The sequence below is a fragment of the Apteryx mantelli genome, chromosome 3 (genome assembly GCF_036417845.1).
Source record: "Apteryx mantelli isolate bAptMan1 chromosome 3, bAptMan1.hap1, whole genome shotgun sequence".
Lineage (NCBI taxonomy): Eukaryota > Metazoa > Chordata > Aves > Apterygiformes > Apterygidae > Apteryx > Apteryx mantelli.
In genome coordinates this window covers 83,126,670-83,149,663 of record NC_089980.1, presented here as the reverse complement: position 1 = coordinate 83,149,663, position 22,994 = coordinate 83,126,670, and the positions used below count along the sequence as shown (strand labels likewise).

At 39.6% G+C, this 22,994-nt stretch overlaps 1 protein-coding gene across 2 annotated transcripts in view; it reads right to left on the bottom strand.

Moving 5' to 3' along the window:
• Window positions 1-16,451: 16,451 nt before the first annotated feature.
• Window positions 16,452-22,994, bottom strand: part of MCM9 (minichromosome maintenance 9 homologous recombination repair factor) — a 53,326-nt gene continuing 46,783 nt past the window's right edge. For both annotated transcript variants that reach the window (XM_067293797.1, XM_013959006.2), the window contains 2 exons: window positions 22,603-22,748; window positions 16,452-20,389 (listed from right to left, as the gene is read on the bottom strand). In XM_067293797.1, coding sequence (XP_067149898.1) covers window positions 18,826-20,389; window positions 22,603-22,748 — 1,710 coding nt within the window. In that variant the 3' untranslated portion in view covers window positions 16,452-18,825. The remainder of the gene's footprint in view (window positions 20,390-22,602; window positions 22,749-22,994) is intronic.

The window sequence follows — 22,994 nt, the reverse complement described above, 5'->3', positions numbered from 1 at the left end:
TATTTTATCACTTGGTATGATAGCATAATCCTATAAGACAAAAAAGTAATATACAAACCAAATAAAAAAACTGAAATATTTCTTCATTTCAGCTTTCTGTATTTCTCCAGATGAGAAATAAGTATGGATAAAACAGAGTTCTCTCATTCTCCTCATTTTATTGCTAACATATGCATTGCGGACTGGATCCAAAATTCGCTAAAATTTTAAAGGAACTTCAACATGAAGAAAATGGCCTCAGAGTCCTAACTATTGGAATGCACATTTTAAAAACCTCAACACCTATGAAGATTTGGACTTCTTTGACTTAGTGCTTAAAAATGGAAAGAGCAATAATACAAAAAACTATACATCAAATTGCATTTATTAAGGGCCAGCTCAGTTTTGAGTCTGCTTTTCGATTTCCGTTGGAAAAAAACTATACAATTCAATTAGGATGTAGATGATACCAATACCAATGCCACGGGCATAACCTGTATCCCCTTAGTAAGGGCAATCACTTTTCTATGGAAAGGCCTTATGCACATTAGCTCAGTGGTTTGTGGATTGCTGAAAGCTTTTAAACCACATAGCTTCTGAGTAAAAGGATATACAGGAAGAAAGGGAAATAAAAAAATAAAAGTAATCTGGAAAAGATTCCCATTGAAGCATATAGAATTTGATTTCAACATAGATGCCAACATTAAATCTGAATTAAATTTCAAGTTGCCCACTGGAATGGTACTCTGAACATGGTGATATCCTACAAATAGTGACCTCTGTCCCTCGCCGCACCCCAGCTCAAACCTCGGCAGCCCCTCAGGCCTTCCCTGAGCACTCCCTGCAAACCCAGCCTCTTCCTCCCCTCCTTTCTCCGGGACTCCTTTCATCAGGTTGCTGCTGCTCACACACCACATCTCAAGCTGACAACCAGGACACTCACAAGCACAACTTCAGCCACACTTACCAGGAGGTGACTCGCTACCACAAGCAGCTCACCATTAAGGGGCGGCCATTTTGTGGGCATCAGCTCCACAGGCGTGGGCAGAATGTGGCAGCCATTTTGAAGAACAAGATGGGGGCAAGCCAGCTGTGCACCTTTCTGTTGTCCTCAGGGTGGGTTAAAGCACCCTGCAGCTGAAGTATGTCAGGAGAGGGAAGTGAAGCGAAGTGCAGGTAAGCTAAATGATTTGTTTAAAATCACAGAGGCGCTTTACATTGTGCAGCAAACTGATCCTGTGTCTCTCAAAATTTCCCTAGCTCCTGCCACTCTGCCTCAGTTACTCAGACAAGCCTGAGGCGTGGGCAATTGCAGCACCTTCCCTGGGGCAGAAGCCTGTGGGGCCTGGCAAGGCTGGGGGCCTGGCAGTGTTTGGGGCTGGAGAGCAGGCCGGGGCTGTGCTCAGAGGCCCGGTGGCATTTGGAGAAACAGGGCTCCCATTCTGTGTGCCTGCCTGTGTGTAGGCTGAATGTGAAGCCTGCATTTGTCACGCATTGAGGTCAGGCCGTGGGAATGTAAAAGATGAGAGAAGCCCGATCAAAAGAAGGATTTCTTCTGTTTGTTTATTTCTCAGATCTCATCCTCATAGGGCAAGCTTGCTGGATATATCTTGAATAAACTGTATGTTTTAGACAGAGTGTGTTACAGGAGACTGGAAGATCCTGGAAGTTACACTAGTCCAGTTCAAGTGAGAGAGGGAATTAGGTGCAAAGCTCTAAACTGCTGAAAAAGAGGAACAAGAGAAGAAGAAAACCTAATGCAGTGAACAGATCTACCCTTTTAACACTGATCTTTAACTGACACTAGACTCTGCATGATGGAAGCAGGAGTGAGGGAAAACTTACAGGAAAAAAAATCCTAAGAATATTGCTATTTTTAAGAAAGAGAATATTTCTTTGGACAGACAAAATGTAAGAGAGTGAACTTGAGAAACTGATCACTGAAATTAACCTTGCTGAAAAGTACTTGAAGAGGAAATTCAGCTGTGGTTTGCGAGCACGAGGAGTTCCAGGAATTAATCTGATCTCCCGGCTCTGCTTGGCACCACATCAGAGGGAGAGGAGCTGGGATGTGACCAGGCTTCAGGCTGAAGGTATCAAATGGAAGTTTTGCTTCCCATCCTCTGTGAGGATGACTGACTCAGGAAAGCAGCATATTCATAAGGAATAGTTTGTGACACAACATTAACATTGTGCAAATAAATATGAACCTAAATATTTACTAACTATTCTTACAGTATGACAAATAGTCCTTCAATATTTGTATGTCCAGGCATCGGTAGACTTCTGAAAAAAACAAGCCTAAAGCACTGTTTTTGCACCTAAATTAGTGGCTAGCTTTTCAGAAATTCAAGGTGCCCAGCCACCCTCATTGACTCCAGAGGAAGCTCTTGGAAGCAAATCAAAAAAGGGGGGGGGGGGGGGGAGAAGGAACAAAACAGATTGTGGAGCCAGATTCATCTTTCTGATCGTTTGCACCCAGTGCAGCTACTACACTCCCAGAAGCTGGTGACGGGAAGCTTTGAATTGCATAAATGGTTTCCAGCTCTCTTCTGCCTGTAGAGCAGAGCACACAAAAATCAAGCAGCCAACAGCAAACTAACATAACTGCTTTATTGTCTGCAAAGTGAATAACCACAGACTCTCCTGTGTCTAGGGGCTGCTGCAGCATGATGAGAGATGGGGAGGAGTACATCATGACATTAATTCTTTTGCAGAGCAAAGAGTTGCATCCAAAGCAATGGCACACTGTTTCAGAAGGGCATTCATCCCACGCACAGCTATCCAGACATGCCATGCCCACAGAGCAGCTGCCAAAGGGCAGTTGTGATGCAGCTCTATATTGCTGCACCTCAAGCTTGTTCCCATTATGTTCTTTTCTCCTCTAAGCCAGAGAAAAAGATCCTGTAGGCTGGATATTTTAGTGGCATGACATGGCCAGGAGCCAAATGCCATATGTTTTCTGTCTTCATTTTAAGAAGAAAAGTTGAGGGCAACAGACATGTTTGTTACAAGTTACTTTGAGCCTCAAGAAATTTAAAAAGTTGTAAATGAGGCCAAAATAGAGAGCTAAGCACAGTTTTGCTTTCCACAATTCACTTGCTCAGCACTTCAGCCACTGGGCCAGTGAAGCCTGGGAGCCAGTTGTCCACAGAGACAAAGGTACTGTGAATAAGAGACAGGCAGTGTTGTTTTGTTGTTTTTTTTTTTCCAAGTTAACTTTATAAAGCATACTTACTAGATGTCCTATTTATTTGTGAGGGCAACAGCATAGGCAGATCACCCTTCACTTATTGCCTCAAATTAGATGAAGATCCATTTGATTAGTGGCAAAACATCAGAAGCGACAAAGTGGCCTCAGGATCTGCAGCCATTCTTTGATGAAGCTGAACAACGAGGGAAGAGCAGGTGCTGATGGTAGAGCAAGGTGTGTGCTTAATACTCACCAGGATCATTTGCCATCTATCATCTGCTTCATCTGGGATTGGCTCACTTGACCAGAAAATGAAGCATAGAGGCATCTATTTATATTTATATATAACGGAAATATCTTTGCTCATTTGCTGAACTGAAATAATTTGCATGTGGATTTACCTCCAATATGGATGTACAAAACTGATTTAGGAAAATGAGAATAAATAATTCCTATGCTATGATTGTTTCTAGCAAAGCTAAACAGAAGCATTTTAAATCAATGTTATGGAAGAAAATAAATGCTGCCTGCTAGATTAAAATTTAATTTGAAATTAACTTAAACATATAAATATTGTTTAAAAATTTTAAGATAGCCTAAAAAAATATCCCCATGTGTGGAAAAATTCTGATATCACTTTACTGTTGTGGACTATGAGAGAGGAAAACCGGGAATTTCTAACAGAAGGGAATGAAAATCATCAAAGGATTAATATGTTAACAGCATTCTACCAGAGATCATCTATTTCAAAGAAAAGTGCCATCTGTCACCCCCACAATAAAAAACAGATTTTGGAGCTCCCTCTGCTGGACTGCAGTTACTTTTGTTTTCCCAATCCTTGTCTACTAAAATGAACTTAAAAAAAATCAATAAAGTAATAGTAATAAATAATCTGCACATTTCACATGCATATGTTACAGCAGGGAAGAAGACAATTTTTCCCCCCCCCCCACTACAAACGAAGAGCATGTAAAACAGTACTGCTTGCTCTACAACTGGGAAACATTCAAAAGTGGGGATTACAGATTTACTATATTGCCTGTTAGATTTCTTTTGCTATTTGTCCTCTATTTTTGAGTTTGTAACTCACATTTACAAGTTTTTTTCTCTTACCAAATCAAATGGGAAAAACAAAAATTACTATTTAAAAAATAAAAGAGAGAATTCTCAGCAACACTGCTGCAGGAGTAGGACTTAAAACTAGAGCCAAATATTGCATTACTTAGGACATATGCAGCAGAGGTGATTCAGTTATGATAAATTTTCACCTACAGATGTATCTGTAAGTGTAATTGGGCACTGCCCCAAATGCCTGGTTTATTTCTTGGTGCCCTGCAACGCTGGCATTTTGGGAAGAGAGCTTAGAGCATGTCGGCAGTGTGTCAGCTCAGGTGGGTGCTGTTTTAGACAGCCATCTTAGAATGGGATCAAGCGTGTCGTAGAAGGAGACTTCTTTCTTTGCTGGGTCTTTTGTCATTTTTTGTCACCTCTGCCCCTTTATTTCTTAAGCCGTTTTTCTGCAGACAAGCAAGGATGCTGGCTTCAGCTACTCCAGTGTATCAGCTGTCCTGCTATAGTACGATCATTTCATTCAGTAAATGTCTGACCAGACTAATGTGGAAGATACTTGGCAAAGCTTTTTGGCATGGCTGGCTACATGCCCCTTCACAGAGGTATTTAAAAAAGGGTATGTTCATAATTCCATATTCAGCATTCACAAGTTGAGTAGAGTTTATATATGCATACATATTTATATGTTTTATATATATATATATATCCACTCTATTCATATATAATGGATATAACCTCATGGTAGAACAGATGAGAAGTGAAACAGCATCCTTTTGGAGGAAGGGAGCATGCTTTGAGAAGACTGAGACAAAGCAGTGAAAAAAGCTAGATAATAAGAGACTGAAGTTGCGAGACCAGCACTGAAGAAAGTAAAAAATGAGAAAAATGGGGCCAGTGAGAAGGAATAAGAGGTGGAAAAGCAAAGGAGGCAGGAAGTCTCAACATCACAGGCTGGGGAGAAGAACAATACTATAGTGGGGACAAAGGCAGAGTCTCACCATGTCTCTTTTTTTTTTTTTCTGAAACACCCCCTCTCCTCTTCCCCAGCATCAAACTACATGGAAAGAAACATTAGAAGTCACTTTTTTCTTTTTTCCCAACAGGCAAAAGTGTCTGATACTTTCTAGCTTCTCATTGCTTTTCATCTTTTAATCCCATAAATACAAGCCCTCCTATTTTAACATTACTTTTAAATACTTTGCTGAAAATCTTAAACTCTATATGATAAATTTTAGTCATTAAAACTATTCATTACTATGTTGTAAATATTGCTGAAGATTTAATGATATCAGCAGGGCTAACCCAATGCCAGTAGTAGCTCTGCTGCAAATAAAGAGAGAGTGGCTTAAATCGATAGGTTGCTAAACAGACCACATTCCTCTTTAATAATTGCGTTAGACTGTTGAATTTAGAGTGTTATTTTAGTGACATCAGTTCTTTGAATATGAGATCATGTCTGATAATTTCATTTAACTTTATTTAGTTTTCTCTGATCAAAATGAGTAGTAATAGGGATATAGTCTCCAGGACAGCTGTTAAGAGACTAATATTTATTTCCTGGGTCCAGTAACTTGACAGAGGATAAATTTACAGAAGGGTAATCCCACTGTTTAAGGTTAGAGGTCACCACCCACTATTCCAGGAGTTAGTCTTTCATCCTTCCTCCTTCTTTGATTTAAATATCAAATGCAAATGAAATATACAACTGTTAAAAATAGTGTGTTGAGAATTAATCACAGGAGTAGAGAGAGATCTAATAGGGAGAACAGGATAGATAAGCTGAGGCCCATGTCAGAAGAGAAGAAATTATTCTTCCCTTTCCTCAGTACCTAGTCTCCCTGGAGCTCACTGGCTTGCCGAGCAACAATTGTTTCATGTCTTCAGGGTATTATTTTCACGGCTGCTGGGCTAAGTCTGTTCTGGGGATCCTATGAGGTACAGCTGGTGGCTGCAGTTGTCAGCAGCTGCCTGGCAGGTCCTAGCTTGAGCACCCCAGTATGGTCAGGAGCACTACCTGAGAAACAGAAGGCCAGTGTTCTCAGATGTGCTCTTTTTCTGACTTGTCCCCCAGCTGTATTTCTGACATACACCTTGGGTTCAGAGTATGGCTTAGGAAGCACATTCCTTGCTGTTGCTGCTACTTTATTTGTTGCATGACCGTTTCCATTACATCTAGCTTTGTAGTTAATTTGCCCAGTTCAGTACAGCCCGTGGGTGGGATAGCACAGGAAATTGGCCCAGAGCTTTAATTGATGGCCTGGCCTTTAACCCCATCCAGTAGCCTGTTTATGAGTCTTTCTTATCATACTTTGCCTTTTTTAAGTTTTTGAGGGAATTCTTGATAGCTGCTTCTACTTTCTCATTAGTGAGTCTGTGATATGGGAAGGATGCCTCATGTTCAAGTTCTGCTGACGGGATTTTTCCTTCGTGCTATGAGGTAATGAGGGCAATGGTGCAGATATGTACTGTATTAAAAAGTTTGGCATATTATTTTATCAGTGGAATATCTTACTATTATACTGGGACCATTTTTTGCAAAGACAAACAATGGTACTACAAAGATCTTTTAAACTGTATTTTAAGCACATCAGAAGAGTACTCCCACCCAAAGAAGCATGACATCATTTTGCTATTGTGATTCTTGAGATAATGGCAGAATCAATGAAGATAGCCTTAGGGTTCAGTGGCCAATAAATGGTATTTTTCAGAACATTCATTTCAAAAGGATATTTCCATCTGCAAAAAAGAATTCAAATTTTGGAGCTCCCTCTGCTGGTTTAATATCAACTTTCACTCTCAGCTACTTCCCCTTCTCCTGAACTGCTGGTCAGCATTTAAATAAACAATAGATTTCATGTACTGTACTAAAAAAGAGAAAAGTTAATCCTTGCTTATCAGAGGATATCTCTATGATGTTACACTGGAGAAAAAGCTGACTTTCCTCTAAAAAGGAGAGAAAGAGTTTATTTTAAGTCTATTTTTCCGAACTTGCATGTGTGTAGTACATGCATGCAAATGTTTAATTTGCCAGTCAACATAGAAGCATATGTCCCTATCACGCCATTCTTCCATGAATTCCTAATATGTGTGCATTCATGTTATGTGACTACGTTAATATATGTTAGAGTCTGATTTACTAAGTATAGACAAAGTAAAACATGAAGGAATTGTGAAGATGCTGTGCAAAAAAGCATATGCGCATAACACCAAGAAACTACGTGTATGTTTTTGTAGTCATCCTTTACACAGCCTATTTATGTGGTCTAGAACTTTGCTCATTTTCATGTCAAGTATTTGCTTTTTGTCATGGATGTAGACGGCACTAGAGAGTTTAGGAATTTGCTGTTCTAAAATGTAACCAGTAACCTATAGGCTCAGCTTTCCACACAAGGGCAATCATACAGGTATTTGAGGTGCTGTGTTAAAAAAATGACCAAACAAATGAGAGAGAATAGAGTCATACCTACGAAGCAATATAAGTCCAAGCTATTGCTCAAGTTTCATTATCTTCATTATCTTCAAAGAGATATCAGGTTTTATAGTATAAATTGGTTCAATTTGACTTTGACTTTGACTTTAGGGGTGTTAATCCAAATTCTCTGAGATTAAAGTGAACTTTTCCATTCGATAGGCTGTGGCTCATGTCCTATTGATTTGCAACTGGCATGTCATCACAGGTATTTTTACAGAATAGCCTCCAAAGCACCGAAGATCAGATTTGAGACTAAAGCATTTCTGGGAGATGCTTTTGCTCTACATACAACAATCTCTGCCACAAAAATTGTAGTCTTCTGCTCCAAGTTTATTACAACTAATACCAAATAGCTTTAACTGAAAAATGTGAAATTCATATTGTTCAAGTAATTTCTGAATGGATTAAAGTTGTCTGAAAATAGATTATGAAACTTTTCTACCCCTTTTCTTGTAGCAAACCCACTATTTTCAAGTTAAGCTGCAATAACTTCCAACCAACCTGTGAGTTTGTACATCAAACTGCAGCCTATAAAAATTGTGGTAGTGGAGGTACACACCCCTCAATGGGGCTGATAAAATACTAATGGAGAGCCACAATGTAATTACAGGAGCAGCTGATTAAATCAAGATAGCACTTAACAGAACAAGAACATTTCAAATCTTATGATTACATTAAATTAGATTATATCATCAGTTAAGTGACAACACTTAGAGGTGATTAGAGATGGAACTTTGACTTTCAATTTTTGAACAATTTAATTTACATTTTTAATCACTAAAACAGAAAAAAAAAATCCCTTGTATTTTCTCTGTGTTCACTGAGAGAACAGTATGTTTTCAGTTCCAGTTTGACTGAATACAAGATTAGAAGGTTATTTAGTTCTGAATATTAGTAACTGGATAATGGACCCATAAATATACGTCACTGAGATGAATTAAAATAGCTGAATTAGAATATCCCACTGAAGTCACTGGAAATATTCCTTTTGATTCTTACAGGAACTGGACTGAAACAACAGTACTTAAAAATTTTCAATCTTCCTAGAATTTGATGGTATGTGTAAAACGATTTTGGCTCATGGTCTTTGATATTTATTTATTTAAGAAAGGAAAAGTCCTTTCAGTGTTGCTGTTAATATCCAGCTATATACTAGAGCAGAACAGTCAATCCTAAATATTCAGAAACTCTAAACCAGACACCATAAAAAGTATTTTTTACAAAAACTTAATATGCCATAGTTTAGGTAGACTTTATCCTACTTCTGGATACAAAAGTTGACTATATGACTCTCAGAATTTCCTTTGGTCCAATTTTCTAAGATTTTATTAATCATTTTATTTGCTTTCTAATTTTTAGCCCTCGTGTTTAATATCTGTGAGTTTTTTCCTGTGTTGTAATTAGCTCTAGCCACTGGTAAGAATGAAAGCTGAGACTGCTTGCATAAGGACAGCATTTGTGACTGTGATCCTGTATTGCTGTGAGCTGTATTGCTGTGATCCTCAGTACAGGTCTATGCATATCTACTCGCCTGGCAGTCCAGCGTTGATCTAGATCTACTAATTCAGCTGGAGCACATTGTTTAGTGTTATACTGATGTGTGAGGGAGTGTGTCAGCTGGCATCCCATTCTGCTTTGGGTTCCCCTCCACTGTGGGATGCTCACCCTGTGGAGCTGTCAGTGGGTAGCTCTCTCTCCTAGCAGTTGGCCTTCTGTTTCTGAGATCTGTGATCTGAAAGAATCTCTTAAAAAAACATTGCTGTCATCTGTGGACACCATTCACACCTCAGCACTCCAAGACAGATGGGCATTTTTACACTTCCACATCGCCACAAAAGAGAGGAATGGAGCGGAGGCAGCTGTACTACTAGTGGGAAGTACAGTGGCAGCGAAGCTATGTGCTTCCCTGAAGCAGACCACTGCTTCCAGACCACTGAGATGGACTAGAAGCAGAACTGCAGGTGCAGCTGCCTGAATTGCTAACTAGCCTCTCTGATGATGTTGATGTGCTGAGGACATCTACTTGGCAGTGAAGATGAGCAATGTAAAGGTGCCACTGAACACAGAAGATGACTACATCTGGGAATTTGCAGCTCCCACTGTTCTTAACCCCTACTTTCAGTTGCCAGTAAGTATGGAGTCGTAATGTTGACAGTGGCCACAGGGTGATCTGGGAGATGATATCTGCCATTCAGAAGGTGCCATACTCCCTGTGAGTGATGGCAGTCATGTAGGTTTTGCTTGTATGAGCTTCTCCGTTGGGGCCTTTGATGGCATACATGTTCTTCACTTCTGTCCTTTGCTCCAGGTTGGCATCCTGTGAACAGATGATCTTTTTACAGGAAACTGAGGACTGCCGCAGACCTTTTATTGCTGCTATCAGTTGGTGCTTGATGCATCTGTTTTCCATAATTCTTGGGCTCAGCCACATGAGCAGGCCTCACAAGCATTTGCACTTATGATGCAAAGCCTGCTGAGATCCACCATCACATCACATCCTTGGTACTTGACAGTAATACACCTTGAAACTTTGGCTGATGAGATGCTTCATTTTAAATTTTCACTATCACAAGGGCTTCTACAATTGTCTCTGGGGCATTTGGCTCCTGAAAGCAAGATAAGGTCTTTCTCCATCAGACTTTTCAGAAACTTCCTCTCCTTTGCCAGGACTGTGTTTGATTGCTCCATCCATCCTGCACAGCATTCATGAGAGCAAACAGGGAGGAGATGACAGAACACTGAGAGCAAAAAGCTTGGCCAGAACCATGGCCACCACTGGCAATTGTTGGAGTTCATCCACCTGTCTGTAAGAAAGGGGAGAAATTGTGAGGGATACTCTGGATTTTGTGCAGAATCCATGCCTGTCACATTTACTGCCTTGAAAGCCTTGTTTGACCTGAGACTCTGTTGGTGGTGGCATATCAATAGTCCTTGACTGACTTAGCCTATAACCTTTATTTTCCCCAGAATTATAGCTAGCAAATACAGTCAGTGAAGTCTACAGGACAATTCAGCTTACACTGGAGATGACACCCACATTCAAGCTGATGGAGGTGCTCTCTAGACTCCCTTAACTGTATTGACCTTGTCTTCATTGACTATACTGGGAACTTAGGTACCTGCTGTGCCTGCAGAGACTCAGGTTTAGTCGTCTGCATCTGGTGTTGAATCCCAGAAACCAGGGCTGCAGTTGTATGATTAAATTGAAAGAGTTCCCATAACACAGTTATGAGAAAATAGAAGTGACCACCCAGCTGGGCTAGCTCCCTCAGAAGGCAAAGCAATTCTTCTTACTGACTTCCAATCAATAATGAAGGAACCTAGATTACTTTTTATTATGCGCTCATTTGTTTCAAATAGCCCAATAATTTCTTCACTGTGACTTGTTCTGTTGCTGCTGTGGAGACCCACCAGCACTTGCCCTTCAGGTTGGCCATCATAGGGTGGGCCTGTGAGACATCTGCTCTCCCTGAGTGCTGGTCATAGAATATGATGGCTCACATCAGTGCTCCATTCAGTTGAAGCCTAACATGAAGTAGTGTGAACACAATGTAAAGCAACAAGAATAAATGGGATCCGCCCAAATGGGACTAATTTACAACTTTTGTATGAGGTACACAACCTGTAGGGTCAATACTGAATTCGGTTGAAACTTTAAGAGGGTGCATAATATTTCTTAGTTAATTTGAAAAGAAATGGTTAAGTATCAATGATGTCAAGCAAGCTGCAAAAACATCAGAATGTGCAGAGGAATAACAGTAGTGTCTACAGTCTTTAAAAAATGAAACCATCATTTAAAGTCCTGAATCCTTTTACTTTGCTTGCTTTCTTACATGATCTTACTGTTACTATCTCATGGTATTGAATGGAAGTTAGGAAAAGTTTGTGACTAAAATGTCATTGCTCCGAAGGATCTATTTTCCTAAGTTACATTGCAGTAATGCATTGTACTTGTATAATAATATTTACATTATTATACAAAATAAGTATAAATACTATACAATATGTATATTACATATATATTATTGCAGATATACAATTATCCAATTAAACATATAATTATTATATTTACAATTGTAGTTATACATACAGTATTTGTTCAGCAATTAAAACTTGACAATAAACGTACTTTCATCGTCTTTTCTAAAGTGGCTGTGCTTTTCTCACAACAAAGAACAATGGTATTCCTTGGAACTATTAACTGTCTTCTGCCTAACAGGAAGGAAAGTATTGATAAACCAGGGAATATCAGATGCCTAAGGGAGATGACATAATTAGCATTTATTATTAATGAAGCTATTGTCTCATCCTCATGAAATACTGAGCACTTAATACTCTGTTTACCTCATCTGCCCATCAGTAAATACATTCCCTCTAGAATGTGATGTTATTTGGCCTCACTTGGGAGATCTGTTCATGTTGAATCCATTAATTAAAGGTTCCAGTTCTGCTTTGACTTTGTCTTACTTTTGGCTTTAGCTCACAAATTTTTGTAACGCTGGTAAACTTCATATTACAAAACTTAACACATTTATATATATATTTGATAAGAATAATGAAATTCACACTAATGTTTTGAGAATAACATGAGCAACAAGCAAACACAGTCATGTAGGGTTATTTAATAGTTATTTAGAACAAAAAGCAGCATATAAACTGGAATAAGACTAGCTGGCGGTGAGCACAAGAATTTCTTAGCAGAGCTGCTTATACACATGGCACATACTTTTTCAGTTTGTCTTCTGCCACATTTTTTGTGTCATGTTTAGTATTTTTGTAATGCTGGGTATGAACTGAACGCTGGTTTTGTAGATGTTTATGTGGCAAGTGATTCCTGTTATAGGTGTTTTACAAGCTAGGGATCAACTGGGTATTTACTAGGTATTCACTCACTAGGTATCAGTCCCAGAAGTGCTTAAAATAACAGGGGGAGTACTGGGGAGGGCTCCACTGACATTGCTGGACCAGGCAGTGACAGCAGTCCTACGCTGCAGAGGAAGGAGGCAACGTGGGCCAGGGAGTGGGTGAGTCAAGGAGGCAGCTACGCAGATGGTAGGTGACAGAGGGGAGGGTAAGGAACAAGTGGCAGCAGTCACAGGCCACATCCCTTTGAAGCTTTATCTGGCAGAGCATTGCCAACTTTCTCAAGTGAGACTGGCCTACGAGAAGGTCATGAACCACAGCTTTGTACCTAAATGTTGAAAGCTACTAAATACCCACACATTCTCCTGTCTCTAGACAGAATTTCAGGTGATCCTGAAGGATCAGAACTGATTATTAGCCTTAAGTTAAAGAGGTCAAAACCATTAGAAAAAAAAATTGAATAGAAAAACAGCTGCTTTCTCCTATGCTGCCTTTACATGCAGGAGAATTTTTACATAAAAGTCTAAGGATTGCAATGCTGTTTGCCTTGAATGTCACTTTTTCAGTGACGCCTGCAAAGAACAGGTGACAAATACTGTGTTGCTGATATGTGATACGCTGAGACTCCTCTGCAAGTGATGTAATCAATAAATGAGTGAAGGTGCAATTAAAGGTATCATTATAAAGATAAGAAAAAATGAAGATATGAAAAACCTTGATAAAGTCCCCAACAGAGTTCTAGAAATAACTTGTGGTGGTGTAACCAAGCACAGCTTTTCAGTTTGCCTTTACCTTAAGAAGACTGCTGTCAATACCATCTAAACTGGATAATAAGTCCTGGGCATGACCAACAGTCTTTTTCTGTAAATGGGGAGCAGAGAGGAAGACTCTTAAAAAAGCCTCCTGCAACGGGAGCTTTCAGCTAGGACGGAGAGAAGTGAGAAGACTGTCACAGAGGTCTATAAAGCAACCACTTATGTACATAAGAATAGAGAATGATTACTCACAGTTCTTCCTTCACAAGTACTGACAAACAGGGAGTGATTCAGGTGCCTAAAGATAGCTACCTAGTGACATTTTAGACCACATAGACTATCATCTTATCTGGCTTCCTGTTCCAGAGGGGCATGGGTCTCACAAAGGTCCTGTGTCATATCAGCCAAGGCTGTGCCAATGTCTCATATGCCCAAGGCTATCTCAGCTGGCACTGAACACTCATGGCTGGGCACCTGAGGGCCTTCCCCAGCAAAAGTGCCATGCAGGAGGTTTTAAAGAAATACGGTGAAGCACTTTTACACAAAAATATAATTAAATTGTTGGGCTTATCGCTCTCTTCCTCCCTGTGACTCATCAACATGTCTACATAGGCCATTCAGGAGAATGCTATTACGGGACAATGGCCAGTAAAAACCTGATCCCGTCCCATTACTAATATTACATAATAAACTGCTTTCAGTTAAGGCAATGGAGTCTGGCCACTGAATATCTAACAATGGTATTTTACAGCTGTTCATAAATAAGGACCTGACCAACATGCTGCTAGAATCAGTGACTTCTAAGGTTTGGTGCAACTGGATTTTATGACAGAAACATATATTCATTTTTATGAATCAGATTCATAAAGATAAAACCCAGCTTAAAAAAATACCAGCATATTCAACCTTAATAATTGGTTTGATATATATTTGTATATAATCACTCTAAGAAGATACATTAGGCACATTTTTAGAGACTCCTAGATCATAAACTCAGAGAGGCAAGTGTTAAAATGTGAAGGAGAGAACAGCTCTGTGCCTCACCAGGAAGGCAGGCTGACAGGAAGTGACTCATCTGCCCATTGACTGCGTAAAGTACTCGAAGGGGAAATTCATCTTTAGTTTAGCCCAGCACAGTGTCATTGCCATAATGGATTAAATCTTCCTATCACTGGGCCATTGTGATACTCAAAAACATTAAAACATATGATTGTTTGTGGGGGAAGTTGTTTTAAAAACGGAAAGGAGTTAGCAATGTTCCCTGCCAAGGCACTGAAAAATGTGTTCTGCAGCAATGGCAACAGTAAGGGAGAAAGTAAATCAGCAGCAGGTATCATTTTCGTGTTACTATGTGCTTCTCATTTATCTTAAGCGCTCTGAATTCATGCTACAAATCAGAAGCAATACTATAATAACATTTTAACTGGTCTGGCAGAGAAAGATCTCAGCTGTATCTGCTCTTCCAAATCTAGTCTTCAGGTACTTACCCAATATACTTGGGTCACTAAGCTCCTCTTTACAGACAGGGTTTAAATGAGCAACAACTCCTTTTCTGCTAAAAAAAGCTGGACCCTTCTGAAAGCTGAACAGAAAGACCCTGTACCTCCTCTTCTTTGCTTCAAACTGGACAACAGAACTGCAAAAGTGTCCTTCCAGGCAGAGTGACCTCAGAGCAGTCAGAGTTTGCAGCATCTTTCCTTGATTCCTTTTTGCTTTCTTTCCCAGTTTCTCAGATTATAATAAGCAAGGGAGAAGCAGATCCCTCAGGAATCAAAACCTCTGCCCTTCTTTATAGGGCAGAGGAAGCATAGTTCCATTTCACAAAGTAACAGACTGACTACTTCTAATCAGGGGAATCTGAAGGGACAACTTTCTTTACTGATGTACTATCTAAAACATTATCCTTCAAAAATGATTAACCATTAAAGAACTACAAAGCCTGATAGGATCCACTCTGCCTGAATTCTAGAGTATGTGTTTGAATTTAGATATCAAAAACATACCTAAGTGCTGGATAGCAACCCAGTTATGCTCTTTGCAGGACTGCCTAACTCTGCAGACAATTAAAATGTCTTATTTATCTGAGAAAGTCTCCTTGGCATTCTCAAATTTGTCCTGATGTGCTCAAAGGTGTTGTTTTGAGAGCCACAAACTCTACTGCAATCCAGTAAAGACAGCTGCTAAAATGTGGGAGCCTTTGGTTCTCAGATGTCCTTATCACCTTCTTCACTTCTTTATCCCCAGGACACAAGTTACCTTAAGTGAGAGCACTCACTACCTCTTGAAGAGGCCATTTCACAACTAAGAATAAGAGAGAGAGAGATGAAGACAGAAGAGCAGAATTAGAATTACACTTTACACATGTCTCATTGACTTAAGCTTCAGCTGCAAGTAGTCAGGATATCTGCAAATCAGGCCTTCCTTTTGGCACCCATAAAAAATGAATGTACAGAGATAGCACTCACTGGTGAATACCTTGGTTTAAGTGGGCAACTTTGTCCATCTGGTAAGCACGAGCTGAGATATCAAGGTATTTCTTTATTCTGCCTGATTTTATTCTCTCCAAGATATCAGCAACCCTTTCTAGGCACACTGCAATGGAAGCTGCTGCAACTTTTATCTTGCTATTAGAGAATTTCAGCCTGCTGAAGAGCACTTTTATGAGTGTTAAATCACTCCTCCTCTAAGTACAAATATTTCAGTACACCTATCTTGTTGGTTGTACTGCTCTAAGGCAAAAGAATGGATGTATCAAAAAGGTCTGGCAGCAAACTGAACTGGTAGGGTCAGTCAGGCTCTGGGCATGTGAGCTGGCCTATCCAAAGATACCTAGTTTCCAGCAAGCTGCCAGCTTGTTCATGATGCTGATGGTTGTGCATAAAGAGTTAATCTGTAGTTTTCAACTCAAAATGGATTAATAAAAAAAGCATCTAGCAATATTTTGTCAGCCAGACTGCTGAACAGGACTGCAAATGTGATTAGCATTGTATCACTGGAGAAGCTTTTGGACACAATTCTCCATTACGCCAGCCTGAATTTTACTGAATCAGAGGAAACATTTTTCATCTGTGAAAAATACACTTGGTGTAATTATTTTCCATTTATTCATTTGCAATGATCTATGAACAGGTTTAAGGACACCAAGGGAATCTGGATGCCCAGTGCATCTCACAGTTCTTGCTAATTGGGAATCCCCTTACTTCAGGAGGCTTTGCATGTCTCATTAGTAAGGACGATGGCTGTCTGCATTACAGGGCATTTCAGCTTTCTTGAAATACAGTCACACTGCTTCCCTGTGCAGTCTTCCTGGCCCTCAGGCAGATCTTACAGTGCAATAGCTTTGAGATAGGCAGAATATAAAAACCAGAACCTTCTCAAACACAAGTATGGAGAATATGAAGGAAATTTTGAGCTTGAGTTTTACCTCAATTTTGTGCCACTGTGACCACTGATTTCAAAAGAGTTCTAATTTTGACGGGGCAGAGGGAGGAAAGTCAACCAGACTCCCACAGAGCTATGTTTAGGAGAAGGTCTTGCAGTTCCTGGGAGCAGCTCCTCACATAAGTTTACATAGCAAATTACATCGGATGAGGCTGATGATCACATAGGGAAGTGATGAGAGAAACAATACTTCAAGCATGAGAGGATGAAATTTCTTTTATCATTTTGCATGGTAAAAAAATGATAGCGGTGCTTGACTATGGGGATCCAATAGCAATTCTGGGTTTGCACTGGCCAGCTAGTAACATCTGTCAAAAGATGCAGCTAGCAAGGAAGATTTTTGGTTGTAAATGACATGAGCATGCAAGGGGTTGACACAGCTGCAATGATAATGAAAAAACTATGCTTTTAGTTGTCCTTTGAAAATTCAACCAGGAAGACCATTATGAATGTTAACAGCTTCAGGATTCTTGACTTGACCCTTCCCCAGCTGCAATATGGATACAGCATCCCACAGGAAACTTCTAGCTTCTGAGGACAGTAGGAGTGCAACGAGTGCAGGCCACCCTCACCCTGGAGCAGGGCTCTGTGGAGGAACAGGAAGGGGAGGCTCTGGGCTCTGGGAGGGAGGTGGAAAAATTCCACCTGATTGAAGTCATGCTTGCAGTGGGGGAACTGGCCCTGTGACTACCACACAAACCATCTGCACAGTAACTTCTTGCTGTCATAACTGTTTCTCATGATTTCACTATCTCACACTGAAGTTACTTTGGCCTGGTCACTCCATCACTCCCTCAAATTTCACACTATTTTAACTTACCTGCTTTCAAGGGAGCTACTTTTAAATTTAAACAAATTAAGAGAGATTCAGACTTTCTCTCTGCTGGCAAGCCTCTCAAAGGATTTACTGTACCCTAAGCAACTGCTTCATTCTCAGTTTACCTTGCAGGTAATAACAAGAATATTCTGTGGAGAATTCAGATACAGAAGGAACATACCAGGCAAGTCACTGAAGGAGACTTAAGGCTTACCATTATCTGTAAACATGTAATGCATTAGTAGATTAATTTCCCATTGGACAAATGAAAGACAAAGGATGCAGCATGCCATAAAAAATGAACTGCATATCAGATATAGTGAAACACTAATCATAATTGAAATAGTCAAGTAAATATTATCTGAGCCAGAACCAAGCTACACTATGTGAGCTTTTGACCATGCTGTTAGGTTTTAAGGGTAACTTTAATGCCAGCGCTTAATGCCTGCATTGAAGTTACCTTGACTACTGAGGATTCCTGCTCAATCACCTGAAATTTGTTCTCTCTTTCTGCAGTGAAGAACTGTATATTTATTATAGAGTTGGGTTTTGATAAAGCAACCAGAATACAGACACAGATACCTGAACCAGTGTATTTAAAATCAAAAACAGAATCAAAAAACAGAAACAAAAAGCCCTAGATCCATGTCTTCAACATCAACAGTGTGATGAGGAACACAGTAATAGGAGATGCTGCAAAATTCTCATGATATTGATAATACAGGAATACTTACCACAGCATGATGAAAAATCACAGGTTTGCTTACTGCACTAAGAGAAAAGGCATATATAAACAAAATATAATGACATAGCTTCAGCTACATTGTTTTTCTGAAGTGGCACAGTCCCTTGGAAGGCCAATCTCAATCAGGTATAGTTCTAACTGCTATATGAAATCAAGGATAACAGTCAAATAAACGTGCTCTTCTGCAAGCCTTGCCATACTCTGGATATGTGAACATAAACGTGTGAGTCTTTGGGTTACATCAGGTCAATCAAAACAGTCAACTGACAGTAGGTTAGAAAACTAAAAGCACATTAGGCTTGCAGTGTATACAGTCCTTAGTTGATGTAAAATATATGGCCTTTAAAGGAAGCATGTTCATTTATATACACAGAGGTCCTAGATGATTATTTTTAAATGCTTTGTAAACTATTGATGCTGTTGATACAATTGACAGAAGGATAGAAGTACAGAAGAACTACATGTTATGTAATTCAGAGAAAATATATGTTACGATCTTGGATTTTTCCTAATCTCTTCATCCCAATCAAAATCTAATGTAGCATCATCTAGCTCTGCTATTGAGAAGAGAGATTTCCGTGTGACCACACTGGCATTACTGGCATTTCCCAACGCAAAACTCTTCCTTTTGCTAGGATTGCTCATGTGCACCTTCAGCAATGGGCTATGGCTTCCCTTGTTGTTACTGTCAATCTTAACTGCAGGTGCATTTTCTGATTTTGACTCAGGACGTGACGCAAAGGAGAACCTGGACAGTTTTGCTAATGTGCTGGAGCACACCTTCTCTGTGCTTGGGCCACCAACCTGCTCCTCTCCCTCCCTCTTCTTTTCAGGGGGTGGAAGTGATGCAGCATCAAAACTGACATCTGAGTGTATTATTGCACTTCCTCTGATCTCTTTTCCTAAGGCCTCACACTGCTGCCCTCCTTTCCCAGTATTATCAGTAGGTCCCTTTTCTGAATTACTTTTTCCTAAGCAAGTCGACTTTGCTTTGCATTTCTCAGGGGGGCAATGCTCTTCCAGCAGATGCTCTCCTTGGAGCTGCTCTCCAGGCTTAATAATAGTTTCACTCTGTAAAAGAGAGAACTCCTTCTCAGAGGAATGATCAAGTTTTGTCCTTGGTCTGAAAGAAAATTTAGCTAGTTTAGCTGCTGGAGGTCCTACACTGTCAATGATTTCTGGCTCACAAGAACTTACTACCTTTGCTTCCTTCACTACTTGACCTTTATTTCGTTTTCTCAGGGAAATTATTGCCTTTTCTGCTGTTACAGATTTGCTATTCTTTTCCTCCCCTAACACAGGATCCATATCACCTGAAAGATCTAGCAGGCCAGATGCAGATAATACTGAAGGAAGTGCCTTTGCCTCGGGGTCCTGTGTGCTTGTAAAGAATCCACATGATCTCTCTGTGTGCAGTCTCTGACAGCTCTTAGAAACCCGCTGTGTAATAACCGAGTCCTGCACACTAGCCCTGGGAGATGCTGGGTCTTGAATACTTGTTTCTGAAGAAAAATATTCACGTTCTTCAGTCCTTTTCCTGCTTATCTTAGAAACTTTGTCCTGTTCCAAAGGAGCATGAATATTCACAGTTGTTAGTGATTCTCTCATTTCATCTCCATTGCTTGGTATTGAAGCACCTCTTTCTCCAGAGCAGGATTTTTTACTCAGGGTTTTTGAAGCTAAGTCATCTGGAGCTATCTTGGGCACTGGAGACTTTTTCTGAAAAGTTTCTTCGGCATTGGTGTTGTTCTCTTCCAAGCTGTCAAACCATGCCAAGCTACCATCATCACTGCTTTTACTATATTTAATCAAGTGTTTTGTACTTCTGTTATTACCAGATGCTGGGTTGCATAAGGGTTCTAGATGTGTATCACCTTCACAATTGCCTCTGGCCAAGGAAGACTGTGGCTTGGAATTATTCTCTTGCTGATTTGAAGGTTCTGACTGAGACATTTGCTTTGGCTGCCCAAATGCATCCTTGTTCAAGGATCTTGGAGTAGTACTGAAACTTGTCTCTTCAGGCTGTAGCTGGCATGAGTCTTCCTTCTGTAATCTACGGAATGAAAAAAAATCAAAAAATAGTATTTTGTTTTTCCTTTTTTTCTTCTTTTATTGCCATAGTGATGCTTAATGTATATGAATGGAGAAAAGCCACAAATTACTTAGGTCACATAGTTGAATTATTAAGACTCTCATACAGCTGTGAAAGCTGGTGTAGCAAATTCTGACCTCATTTTGATCTTTCAGCACCTTTTATAGTAAGTGGCAGAATTCAGTGTCCCCAGTAGAAGACAGGTATATGGACAGAGACAGCAACTACATAAACTTCATTTCTTTGGGAAACCAAGCTAAAAAAACAGCATTATATTAATGACAGCCATTGTTAGAGTCCCATAGAGACTACATATTCTGTAAACATATCTTCTAGAATAGGGGACCTCATAGATTTACCCTGAGCAGGGCCAAGCCTCAGATGAGCTACCACAATGGAAAGCCTATGTATTACCCGGAAGAGTGATTATTGATGGTTTTCTCTCAAAATCACTATGGAGCCAGCGTGTCAAAACCCCCATGTGATAGAGGGAAAGCATCCCAGATCACCTACAGAACTTAATTATCACTGTCCATTCCCATTAATATTCTTGGGGCTCTCCAAAACAACAAATGTGTTAGAACAAAGAGTTCCCTCCAATCTTGGTATGGATTATATTCTGTCTACTGTACCTAAACATACCCATTTCCAAAGGATATTGCATTCTTCTGTGTTTGCTGAATAGTGATTCTAACCATGAATGAAAAGCAGCCACATTCCATCCTGGAAGTGACTGCATTTCAGTGTGTGTGAAATGATTCTCATGTATTTCTTTATTATATGAGAAAGAAAACACTATATTGACATATACCTCTTAGAATCATTACCTTCATTATTTATTTCTAAATTTATTCAAATAGAAAACACCTAAAATTATGATGGAAAGTAACAGGAATAATCTGACTCATGAAGAAGGGCTGAAAGATATATGCTTGTTTTACGAAAATATTGAAGACTAAAGTTTGAGGGGAATGCACGTGACAAGTCTAATACAGAATAGGTTGTTTTACAGAGGACAATCAAGTATTCTCTAAGCTGTTTAGGAAGGTGGAAGAAGAAATCAGCTTCATTTGCAGCACAGGGGGATACTGGGAAAACCTTTCTGAGTATTAGGATGGAGCAATAATGGAAGGACTATCCAATGGCAATGGGAAACCTCCTTCACTAATTAGAGGGCCTTAGGAGCAGATAAGACAAGCCCCTGCCAGGAAGGTCAAAGACAGACTTGATCCTGTCTTTGTATTTGATCTTCCTTCCCACCCTACATTTTTATGATCCTTTATGAACATACCTCTATTTTAAAACTAGCTTTGGTCTTTCTGTTGGAGATATCTGACTTTCATCTGCCTTTTTTGCCTCTATGCTTATTTAGGATGTCCTTACTGTGAATTACGAAACAGGCCTGAAAAAATATTTCAAGGAAAAAACATTTTCCCAGTGGTTCTCATTCCTTTAGCTCCAATAACATCAATCTTTTATCTTCCTTTAACAATAAGAAAGTATGAGTTTCTTTAGAGCTTAATCTCATTTCAGGAAACAAATGTTATTTTTGTATCTTATTTCCTTCCAATCCTAGTGTTCTCCTCTCAGCCTCAGTAAGTTAAAAGAAGTTTTCTATTAACAGCAAATAGACTTTCCAAAGATTATAGGAGTGACCTGAAACTAGAGAAGAGATAGTGAAAATTCCAGCATGTAAAGATGAAAAATCACCCATAAGAACAGAACTTTGATTCAGGCTTATATTTTCCATTAACGGAAAGGCAAGGATACTGACAAGCCCAATGCAAAAGGCGGCTTAAAAATATAAAGCAGATCTGCTCTATTTTACCAAGCAAGTAATGAAAGAATATACAAAATTATGTGCTCAGCCACAGAACCTGGCATTTTGGCCCTAATAAGCTCAGCTGAAACTTATCTGGGCGCAGAATTGAGACATGAGTTGGGAATTCATTAAAATGTTCTTCAGTTGTTTGTAAATTCTATAACCCAGAGTGAAAAATGATCTTGTCATGATCTCAGAGTACTACTTCAAAACAATCTCCCTGCTTATTCATGTTCTCTAAAGGATAAGCCCTTTCCCAATGTCAGATTCTATTTTTAGACTCTCTCCAGATATTATTGTCAAACAATTCTTTTTCTCTATTGAATTATTTTGTTACTGTGCATATTATAACCTGTCAAGTCTTTGTAACTCTTTGTGCAGAAGATTCTGCAGCTCCAGTTGCTCCAGTATGAGTTCACACTGTGTTCGGTACTGAGCCATTGGATTTTCTGGAAATGAAGTGTGCAAGGCATTGATGCCTCCAAGAAGTGCACCTCCCTATGCCATCCGAAGAGAGAGAAGAAAAGAAACTTTGTTATTCAGAATCAGATTAAACAGCAGAGACAGTTTATACAAAACTTACCCTTAGATATTTTAAAACTTAGGGTAGCAAATATTTATTCAGTAACTGTACCACCTAAGTAATCCCATTAGGTCTGCTTGCATGGGCAAAACTGGTCATACACATAAAGCAACTACATGATCAAACCTGCAGTTTATTGTTATTTTTTTTAGGTTTATACA